General features: G+C 38.3%; 1 protein-coding gene across 1 annotated transcript in view; it reads right to left on the reverse strand.

The window, feature by feature from the left end:
- ABCA13 (ATP binding cassette subfamily A member 13) overlaps positions 1-12,223 on the reverse strand; it is a 171,420-nt gene that overhangs the window by 19,713 nt on the left and 139,484 nt on the right. Inside the window, exons 49-50 of the mRNA XM_064660769.1 lie at positions 11,481-11,631; positions 1,346-1,480 (exon numbers count right to left, since the gene is read on the reverse strand). Of these exons, the coding sequence (XP_064516839.1) occupies positions 1,346-1,480; positions 11,481-11,631 (286 nt within the window). The remainder of the gene's footprint in view (positions 1-1,345; positions 1,481-11,480; positions 11,632-12,223) is intronic.

The raw sequence follows: 12,223 nt of genomic DNA on the forward strand, positions 1-12,223 counted from the left end.
AATCTTTTTAAAATACTGAATACCTCCTTAAAAATCTACTAGCTTTCTAAAGCCATCCCAATGTTTTAAAGCATTTGACATGTTTAGATATTTTTCTTTCCTCTTGTTGTTCTATATGCAATAGTTTGTGCCCTGCAGCAAGAAGGAGGCTGAAATGTATACTTGCAGTAGTATACTGTCATAAAGACACACAAAAACAATTGGAGCATTTTCTAAGATCAGGAAAAGCACTGATTTAAGATTATCTCCTCCTTTTACTAACTGAACCAAGGTCAGTTTAAGCATAAAATGTAAATAAAATAATTCAGCTTAGAAGTGAGGCAATGATAGTCAGTAGCAGCAAAATGTGTCTGATCTTCTGAAACACGAACTCCAAGAGATCAGTTTTGTCTGGTTCGTCTTAGCCTATGATCTGTTACTGGAAGCACTGGTTTCTCAACTCTGAGGAGCAGTTTTCTTGCCCCTGTCTGTTTTGAAAGGTTTATTCCACTGTTGAATGGGTTTAGCTCTTCTCAGCCAAGGCTTAAGAAAGGGATGTTCAATATTCTCTAGTGAAACAATAGGCAATGATAAGAAGGAGTATGTGGTAGCATAATGATGCAGTTCTCTGCAGATCTATTTTAGATTCCTGATCTTCAATACAAAAGGCATTATTTAAACTGGAGGGGCCAGTTTCAGGCCTAAATGAGCAGTACTATGCAAGCACCAAAACAATATGTGGTAAGTAATTCAAATTAATATAATTCAGGAGTATTAATTTGATTGTGTGACTTCTGAATCCAACAAAAATGTAAGAACTAGTCAGATTTATGAAAGATGACCTAGCAAGAAATAGGAATATTCTGAAAAAGACGAGTTGATAATTTATTATACTAGCTCCAAATTACTAATTAAAATAAGAGTCTTCCTCCTTTAAGAGGCCAATAGATTTGCTCATATGTAATTTTCTCATGTTATGTACAAAATAGAGAATACATAAACCATTAATATATTTTACATTACATTATTTTTTCTCCTTCTACCTGGGTAAATCTTAAAAAAATTGAATATGTGTCTGGGCCATGGGATGCTACAATTTATTTATGTTTAGGGCTTTTTTTTCCCTGCTCATCCAATTAAGCCAAGGAAAAAAAAAACCAAAACAATTTCACTTTCAATTTTTGTGAGCACTAGAGAATAAAATTAAAGGTATTCATAGAATAGAACAAAGAGTACAGTTGTACCTCCATGTATCAATTACTCCCTGACTGATCAGGAAACTACCTGATTTTCTTTAAAGCAACATACAAGAGAACAAAATTCAATGTAACCCATTTATCATAGGCACAGTGTTACCTTTACTCACCAGTAAAAGTATTTGGGGTTTACCAACTAAAGCCACAGCAGTAGAGAGCTTCCTCTTTGTGCCAGCACTGTATGTTCTCACCAGTTTGTCAGCATGGGCATTGAGGTGTAACCGGTTAACAAGGTCCTCTGCAACCTGTGGTTCAGAAATTTGAAGACCAACGAAGATGAGTCAGATCAGGTAGCATTTGTGCTTAGACTAAAACAATATTCTGTTCATAAATATAAAGCAAATGTACATGTTGTTTCCTTATTAATCCCCACTGGCTGCATATTATTATTTTGAATCTTAAACACATACAAAAAGCTTCTCTGGAACCCCTTAGTTCTCCAAAAAGGATAAGGATTTTCTCAAACAGAAAATCTGGCTTTGTCATTTCTTGGAACAGTCATTTGCATTCAGTTTGTGTCAATAGGTCAATGATCTAAAATTTCTCTCATTTCACTCATTCTCCAGTATTTATTTGATCAAACATCTTAAAGACTGAAAATTCAAGAGACAAAATTCTCCATTGGCCACAGAAAAAGATGAAAATGTCAGAAAAGCAAGGCACAGATGAAGGATTTACAGATTCTTAGACACAAAAGGTAACAGGGTTAAATTAACATATCTTTGTAATAACTGAGAGGGGTAAGTTGACCCTAGCTGGTTTGGGTTTAATTACTTAAAGAATGTGTGATTTGAGCAAGCAGACGAGCACATCTGGAGACAATGTTCATGCCATCCCCTACAGCCTTTCTTCTTCGCCTGTCAGACACAGTTCTAACATACAAGGGTCCCTCAAATACTGGTGCTAGAGAATTTTAAATGTAGCAATAGCCTTAGTCCATCTATATCAGCTGTCAGTGCTGGACCATCCAGGGAGACCTGCAAAAACATGAGGATCACAGCAGCAACTTTTCTACTCCTTAGTGCCAAATCCCTCCTGCAAAGAAAGCAGCAAGTGTTTAGTGGCATGTGTCTGGGGGGCTGTATCATCAAGAGGTGATCAACTTTGTAACAGAGCAGGTATGTCTTCAACCTGTATGTATGGATAGCTGGGAGATTCTTGTAAAACAAATAGTTGCATGGTTGCCCGAAATCAGCTGCCAGAGCACCCCAGTGGTTCATTCCCTCTGCACCCTCTGCATTGCCTTCAGCAGAAAGCAAGGAAGGATTGCAAGGATTAGTCACATCAGATGGACAGTCTCCAATTACTTCAGAAAATCCAATAGAAAAAAACAATTCAATAAACAATATTGTGAATTAATATTCACTATTCACCGCAAACAAATTGCCATGAGCATAATAATATTTTTATTAGACAGTTTTATGCAAACTCCTTTGGAAATGATCAAGATATTTGTGACCATTTTAGCAAGATTTTTGAAGTGCTAGTTATAAAAATAAGACACTTCTGAGAGAAAGTTCTCTCTATGCAGGAACAACACTGCAGTGGCAAGAATCTGCAGTATTCTAGTGATGATCCTCACACTGGTATTTATAGTCACTTGTGTTTGGTGTACCTGAATGTGGAACCTGACGGCAATGCATGTTCTCATATAAAAGCTACATTTCATAAATATTGCTCTGACTACATTAAATGAAGAAAAATTTTTAAAAAAAGTCTTAACAACTGTTAAACAACCCACAGGTAATTTTATACTGAAAAGTTCAAGTCTTCTGCTATTTTAGGGTTAGTTCACAGTGACTTATTTCCAGTTACAGTCTATTTTTGTATATCAGTAGAAGTGCTGCAAATTCAGATATTCTGTGGCTTTATAAATGATTAGTCACCTAAACTATATTCTAAGATATAACAGTTGAGCTTTCTTTTGTTTTGTGCGTTTTTTTCACTTCCAAATACACATCTCCTTATACACCAAAACAACCCATAAAGTGATGTCCTCTAAAGCATATGGGAGACAGCTTATCCTTTCCACTAAACTGACTTTGCTATCACTGAGAATGCATGAATGCTACTGACAGAAGGATTATCCTCCTACACATACACCAACAATCACAGAATTACACAGAAGAGCTTATAAAAAATTAGGATCAGAAGGTGAAAAGAATATGTCATTTCATGTTTACACCAAAATTAACACCTATTATTAGTAAACAATAAGCAAAAGAGGCCTATGTGTCACAACTGAAATGTAGTAAAAACTACCCTTTAGATATGACCAGAACAACTATTTCTAAGACTGCTCTGAAATATTATCAAAACTCTAAGTCAAACAAAATGCCATTCTTTTAAAGCAACAATGAATGCCTCATGGGGAAGAATTTAGAAGGTCAAGGAATAGTGCCAGAGAGAGAAGAAAAAAACATGCAAGTTAGATGGCTCTTATTGTAGTCTGTAGCCCCCAAGGAGACTCAATCATGTGTCAGGCATGAACATAATGCTCCTTATAGGGAGCAACATTAAAAAGAACTGACTTTGCAAGATTTACAATTCTACACATAGAATCCTCACCTCTCTGGTATGTACTCAAGCATTTAGTGCAGAAACACATGACTACACCATCTCCTGTTTAGTACAAGGAGAGAAAGACTAGCAAGTCTTCTGCTACAGGAATTTTTCAAGGCAAAGTCTCCTTAAGGTAAAAAGAAAGGGGTGGGAATCATTTCGTAGTACCCACGTTGCTGCTGCTTTAAATGTGTAGAGCTTACAAGATGAACCTTGCAGATTATCACAGTGCACACCACAATCTGGCTTGATATCTAGATATGCATTTTTGGTGCAAAACATATCAAATTAAAACAGATTTGGGGCTGAATCACAATAGCAACCTAAAGGCAGAAGGAATGGTCAGCTTCCTGATTCCTAATTTTTTCCCTGTTATTTACCTCTTATTCCTGCTACCCTCTTCAAAGGAGCATTGTAGAGTATGCTTCAGCAAATATTAGAATATAGAGTTTATTCTTCTTTCAAGAGATGACCTCAAAACTTTTTCTCTTTTCTTTAATACATATCATAAGATTTTCAGTAATGTCTCAGCTTCATCAATATGATCTAAACAACAGTGAAACACTGATTTGAATGAAATTAGAAATATTATATATTAGGTATATTGTAGAGGAGCCTGCACATCTCCATTTTTCTGTATAACCAGTTGTTTGTATCATAGTATCTTGTAAAATAAATACAAAAATACCTCTTAAACTATTTTAAATGAAAGTCAGAATTGAACATGTGACCAATCTTCAGATACAGATACACACAATTATGCCAGAGATTTACAATTCTAATGGTTTCCTTCCTTTAGTGACTGTGAGATATATACACAAGCACTTTCTATCCCTCCTTGTCATATTCATCATGGTGTTCTATTTATGGTTTCAATTACTTTCAGCAGTGAAGAATGAGGAGATACATCAATTTATTTAGCAAGTTGGTAACATTGAGGCCAAATTAAAAGACACAGAGTTATATGCAAATATATGCATTGTGAGCGCATTTGAACCATAAAGATATTTCACATCTAGTCATGGCTGTAGTAATGTATTTAAAGTCTTTCCTCCCTTCCTCCCTCCACTCTCAATGAAGACTATAACAGACTTTATATCTATCAGCTAACTATTCCTATTTTACAATATTCCTTAAAATTATTTACTTTTCTCTCATCAATTATAAAATCTTTAACAAAAGGTTTTTCCAAAATTAGTTTGGGTTAGTTCACCTAGCTTTGGTATAGTCAATCTATAACATCTAAACAAAACCCTCGAATACATTGTGGAGTTCCTAAAGACTACATTCATTTCAGAAGAAGCTGTAACGTAACTCGACTTTTTGCACACATGCAAAGGTTAAAGTAGGCATGGTGCCTTCTATCCAGTAGGGAACTAAGAGGCACGTCCGTTCCACTGAAAAGCAGTAAGTGATGAAAATTATGTAACCACTAATGCTAATGGGAACGCATGCGTGTGGTGGCACGGCCCCAACCAGCCCTGGAACATGTGTGCGTGGCGCAGCCCTGGTCCCGCCCTGGGCACTTGGGCCCAGCCCCGGGTGCGGAAAGGAGCAAGAGAGGGGGAGCTTCGCTGGCACGAACTGTACCCTCGTGGGAGATGAGAGGGGGAGCCCCGGAGCACACAGAGGAGATGGACAACTCTAAACCCAGGCAGATGGATCTCGATTAGCCCTGTAAGGCCAATCATCTAAGAGACGGTCACTCTAATTAAACCTACGTCCTGAGGACCTCGCTGCCACCATCCAAGCTCTCTCAGCCCCAGCAGATGAACTTTAGGATTAAAGGGTGGGTTCAGTTCTACCCATACTGCGTCTCACCTAAAAAATCCATTGCGCAGGCTCGAAGGCCTTACTCACGTTTGCAAAGCCCTGTAGCGACATCTTCTACAAATGCAGTCACACAAAGATCAAAAGACAAAGGCATATACACCTGCCTCCAAAGGTGTACCCAAATTAACTCTAGCATGCTGGAACATCAGAACCACACTTGATTCAGGGGATAGTGGACGTCCTGAGCATCGTTCTGCCCTAATTGCCTATGAACTGTCACGTCTCAACATCGACATTGCTGCTCTCAGTGTAGTTCGCCTTCACGAGGAAGGCAGCCTCAGAGAACATGGTGCTGGTTACGCACTCTTTTGGTCAGGTAAGCCCAGAACCGAAAAGCATCTCTCAGGAGTCGGCTTCATGATCAAAAACTCTATTGTTCCTAAACTCGAAAATCCGCCAACAGGGAGATAGACAACAGGTTATCAAAGGCATATAGTGCCTTCAGAAAGCTTCATAAAAGAGTTTGGCAAAACAAACACTTGAAGAAAAGTACAAAGATCAGTGTCTACAGAGCCATTGTGCTGTCTACTCTCTCATATGGATCTGAATCATGGGTCATCTACCGCCACCACCTGCGACTGCTAGAACACTTCCATCAACACTACCCCCGTACAATCCTAAACATCCACTGGTGAGATTATGTGACTAACACATCTGTTCTAGAACAAGCAGCAGTCACAAGCATTGAGGCCATGTTGCTGAGAACACAGCTGCGCTGGGCAGGACACATCTCAAGGATGAAGGACCACCACCTCCCTAAGATCTTGCTTTATGGTGAACTTGCCACCGGCTGCCGCAAGAGAGGAGCCCCGAAGAGAAGATACAAGGACTCCCTGAAACAACATCTCAACCTTGGCCGTATTGACCAACATAACTGGTCTACTCTGGCCTCCAGTTGAGAGGTCTGGAGACAAACTATTTATAACGCTGCTGATGCTTTTGAGAAAGCACGCAGGATCACTCTCAAGGAGAAAAGACAACACAGAAAGACTCATGCCTAGCAGAATATACCACCTAAGGAGTCTTTATGTTGTGTCTTTTGCAACCGGACGTGCCTGTCTCGTATTGGTCTTTTTAGCCACCAGCATGCTTGTGGCTGTGGCTAAACAAACGTGGGTAGAGCCCTCCTCAAATGTTCATTCACGAAGCCTAGCCATGGCTGGCTAGTGCTAATGGTTTTCCACTCTCTTTGAAAGTTACCTCTAATATTCAAGTAAAAAACTAAGTAGTACGGGAAGTTTTCAGTCTGTTTTATCCAGAAAAACTTGGAGTTAATGAAGACTCAATCTATTCAAAGACTAGAAACATTATAGCACATCTATCTTCACTCAGAAGGCTGTATCCATCGTTGTATTTGTTTTGCATCATTTCTGACACAGTAAATACAATGCATAACTGCTTGTTATTTTTTTTTAAGAAATCCTCATAACGCAAACCTGACCCAATACTAAAAATGTGTACCATATTCTGTACAAATGATAATAAACATGCATTGAATTCTAGAGTCATATGAAAAATAACTATACATGTCCAAAGCAGTAATTCAAAGTGTCAGGAACTGAGTGTAGTTTGAGCATCCTAAATAGAAATCATTCATCAATTCTACACCAAACAGTATTTATTTGATTGCAGATTAAGCTCAGAATTGTTTCTTACATTCATGGTCAAACTTCTGGAGGAAAATAATTCTTTATCCCAGAATCTCATAAAACTGTACACACTAATTCTGCTTGGGTCCAAAAAAAAGCAAACGTGCAAAGAGTAAATGAATTCACAAGCTCCCATTTCCAGCACCTACAGAATATAACATGTAATCAGTACAAAAATCTACCTGGAGACTTAATGTAAAGAGAAAGCATACTGACATTCTAAGAAGTTGCCTCAGAAGGCCTCTTGAAGCTTCTTTTAAAATTTGCAACACAAATTTTAATGCTAATGAGAGATGTCATTTAATGTTGTGCTAATAATTTTAATTTTTAACAAACTGTGTGATATCTTTTTGAACAATTTGAGATATAGAAAGTTAATCTATTAAAGAAATAAAAATAAGAATTAAAAGTACCATGTTAAATCAGTAGCTGTCTAAACAGCCCAAAATCTTACTCTAACTTTTCCAAATTTTGCAGCAAAAAGAAACTTGCAGAGTAGATTTGTGAAGTATAGCAAAACTTCACATTACATGTGAAACTTAATATTGATAGTAAATGACCCGTTTTTCTCCTCCTTTCCCATTGATTTAATTACTGTTTTGGAACATTAAGTGCACTCAACTTTACATCAGGCACTTAATTCCTGCTGCTGATAAATCTGTCTAGCAAAAGATTTGGTCCTTTCAGTGTTTCAATAGACAACTTCAACAGCAACACATCCTGTAAGTCACCTGCCTGTTCACCAAATTTATTAAAAAACAAAGTAAATTTATTTTTCTTTCCATATCAAACCAATGTACTCTCTGGAATATATATCTGTGCATATTAGCATGAACACTCACTGGTAAACACTGAGGCAAGCTTGGAGCACTCTATCATAGACAGGAGGGAATGATGAGAAAATAACAGCTTTCGTTTCCATACAGCTGCTATTCCAAAGCATTATCAGGCCTTATTTTTTTTATAGGCAACTAATAGGCCCACTTTCTCCAGGCACCAGCCATTTCTGAATTGAAGCACAGCAGCTGTTGAACACTTGACAGCAGTGCCATACAGTCCACAGGGCCCACTGACAAAAACATTTCCTCTGAGATAGCTGCATTTCAGTTTTGGATGAAGGTAAACAAGAACAGATAAATATTATTTTCAGTCTTTGATGCCTTGATCGTGAGCATATGGCAACAAAGTCTGCACTGCAATCTATGCAGACAGAAAATTAAGACAACTGAAAGGAAGAATGATCTCTGTATCACAAATGCGATACTAAGGAACAGAAGGCCACCTATAAAGAATAGTCTAAGCCTACATCCAGATCATGTAAGGTCCAGGATAATCAGATGATTAACATTTTTCTTCTCTCAGTACTCCACAGTAGCATAACTTATGTCTAAATGACTCATTTTCATACATTTGAAGCGTGACATGTACACGACTTAGTACACCACTTGAAGAACTCTTCCCCAAATGGTCTTGAGAACTGACATTGCAGTAGCTGTCTACTAATTGCCCAGAGAATAGCTGGATCTGATCACAAAGGGGAAGCTCTTAGGTACACAAATTATTCCTAATATTTTTGCATTTGAAATGGAATTCATGAATGCCAGATATTTCAGAGAGAGCACTATTCTCACACTGTCTACAGAGAAAGCATACAAAGCCAGGTTACCCTCCTGGCCCCTCACGGAATGCAGACAAGAAATAGCATTTGCAGTAGCATTCAATTACACACACACAAGCAGCAGGACACCCTGCATGCACAGCACAAAAATCTCTTGGTACTGCCCTTCATATCACAACCTGGAAACCTTCCCAGTCATTCAAGAAAAGTTTAGTGCTGCATGGAACAGTTTGCCATGAAATCCAGGCCCATAAGCACACCACAGATTTCTCTCCATTCTCAAGCTTCCACATAGCTCCTGACCTTGCTCTTCATTCTCCAAAACAGTTGCTGCTTGGAGGCCAGATGACCTGAAGGAGTCACAAATCAAGCAATGACAGCAGGATCTATGTGCAGATGCACACACAGACACACTCTCCTGATGTTGGCAGGGCTGCAGACAGTGTAGGATTCAAGAACTAACAGTCCATTGTAATGCACGACTCAGTTTACACTTCCCAAAGCCTGTCTCCAGTTGTGTGCAGATGAGGTATTACTAATAAGGACGTGTCTGCCAGTGCCACCTGAACAGCTCTTTCCTCACATCCATGAGTACTATAATAAAACAATAGCTAAGAGTCTGTGACTCCAGGAGCCAGGAAGGTAGCATAGCACTAGAGGCCTACTTAGCTCTCACTCAAAGACACCTCTCCTGGCAAATTGTGACAGAAAAGCTTAAAAGCCATGTTTATAACATTTTAAGAGCATGATTAAACTTTGATTCCTGTTTTAAATTACACCTAGGACCAAAAGAAGTCAGTAACATAGATCAATAAGATGTCTGGATATTTACTGCTTCCTTTTGAATGACTACAAAGTTCTAGAGGAGATGTTGACATTTTTCTGTCTATTAAAGTGTCATGACAATAGATGCTACTGATGATAGGGGTTTAGCCTAACTGCTAGAGAGAAACTGTCAGTTCACGAAGAAAACAGATAATTGTAGTTGAGGAGTTTAGTGAAATGGCAATTATCACTTAATATATTTCTTTTAGATCAAGGGAAACATATTCAAGTTTTCAGTACTCTGCTAGTAATAGAAAGTAAAAACTACCACAAAGAAGTCAGGAAAAGCAAACAACTAACCAAAAGACTATATGATTATTTCTATGCAGCCTGCAATAAATGTACTGTTAAAAAAGTCAGTTAAAAGTCCAGCCAGGATACTGCCCAAGACAGGGATCAAAGACTTCCAAGAATCTCTTATTTTCCCCAAGCTCTCATCCAGAAAAAACAAAATTATCAGCTTAAGAATTTTTAAACAAAAGTTCAAAGTATTGCCTTTCCTGATGCTATTACTAGGACACAATGGCAGCTGTTTCTGAATACTCAGTGTCCTATGCAGGAATCATATTTTTTTCTGGAACGATGTCTATCTGTTGAGGAAAAAAAAAAAAGCTGCAGAGAATGAGAAAGCAACCCTCACTCACATGCAATCAAAGAATTGATTGTAAATCACTTATCAGACCCTAAGGCAAGAGCCAGGAAAATGCTAGGTGGGTACAAAAAAAAAAAAGATATTTAAATTCATACAGTTTTACTTCTGGAAAAACAAAAGGAAGACAGCAGGCAGCATGCAGGAGGTTATCCAGGCAGTGCTAGAGCTGTTGCTACTACGTGGGACCCATCTATAGAACAGGAATTGAGAGATACCATTTCATATCATATTCCAGTTTTCTCATGTTAATAGAGATGCAATTAAGCAGAAAAGACTGAGCTGCTCAAGTCGGGTCAGATCATAAACTTTCATCTGCTGATACAGAAACACCTCCCCCCCATTCTACAATATATCTGTAGTTAATTTCTGTTATTGGCTGACTGGTTGCCTCATTACAGAAAAAGATCACAGTTTGCTTGTCAGCACGGCAACACCTGTATCTGTAAACTCAAAATCTCTCAGTGATATTCTCAGATATTGTCAACATCTGCTTTAGTAAGCTCTTAAAGCATTTCAGACACGGCTTTGGCCTCTTCTCCTTGGACAGCCCCAGGCCTATTATGGCAGCTGGAGCATTTAAGGGACTGCTCTCAGCATGAAGCTTGAATGCAGCTACCATCTTGTGAAATTTAAAATAGCAGAGTGCTGACAGCTCCCATCTCAGCACCCAGATGTTTCATTTATTTTTACAGAATCATTCAACAATTTTTAATTCCTTGTGAGTTTAATCGCATCTCTGAAGAAAAGAGTTTTTTGGAGGTACATGACTCAAAATACGTGGTGTACTCTCCCAGTTCTTCAAGTGTGATAGTGAAAGTGTTGAACCATTCATAAATTTATTTTCTTTAAGGTTTTGTGCCCAAGATTTTACTTGCATTAATGTCATTTTACTATCCTTGGTGATGTTATTGTGTTTTGAATTGGCATAAAAGTAAGAAAAATTCCACATTACTTAAATAAAATAGCAGTAATGAAAAACCTCATTACTAAAATTGTTAAAATGAAATATTATATAGTCTCTCCCGCTAAAAAAAGTACAATTGTTTTATAAACCCACAGCTCAACGTGATTTCAGCTCCATCTGCAAATCTGTTATGGATAGTTACCTTATGGATATGCTGCTTTGGAATTCCACGCAGTGTGCAGTAATAATAAAGATGCTCCCAACCCGTTAGAAGTTCATCCAGGGCATCTTGCTGTGGACAATAGCCAATGAGAATGCCCTCAGAGCTAGCAGACAGTATATCCATTTCAGACCTGTTTAAAGAAATAGACTTGAATGTTGCTTGAAAAAAGCCATGGCCCTGGCTTTCACCCTTGGGATACAAGACAAACACATAGGCTCAAGTCCATACGTAAATGAGTTTGAGTCTCTTCACCCTTCGCCATGACTACTTCCTGCAGTACCACCCACAGGCAAGGGGCCTGCTTTTTGTCCTTTTTGGGATAGGACAGCCACCTCTTCAGAGTCATCACTGTAACAGTGTGCACGTGCGTGCATGTGTGCATGCGTGTGTGTGCGTCAAGGTCAAGAGATCAACACAGAAGGAAGACAGCTCTATAACAATTAATCCTCACCAGGTTTACCTCCCTTATCTCTTTGGTAGAATCTTCTCTGAGGAGATATATTTCAAACCACATTGTGTTCCTGTTTGATACTATATCATATTCAATATTATATTCATACTGATTACATTCAGTACTGAAGGGGTAGGGCTTGAAAGAGAGGGAAATGTTGCTGTGTATTCTTTGTGTGTCTGTGCCCACATGTACACATGCATGCATTCTCTAAACTACAAGACTAAAACAAAACACAGGATATTAAGGCCTAGTAGCTTAAAAGATAATA

Source organism: Pseudopipra pipra, chromosome 1 (genome assembly GCF_036250125.1).
Source record: "Pseudopipra pipra isolate bDixPip1 chromosome 1, bDixPip1.hap1, whole genome shotgun sequence".
Taxonomy (NCBI): Eukaryota; Metazoa; Chordata; class Aves; order Passeriformes; family Pipridae; genus Pseudopipra; species Pseudopipra pipra.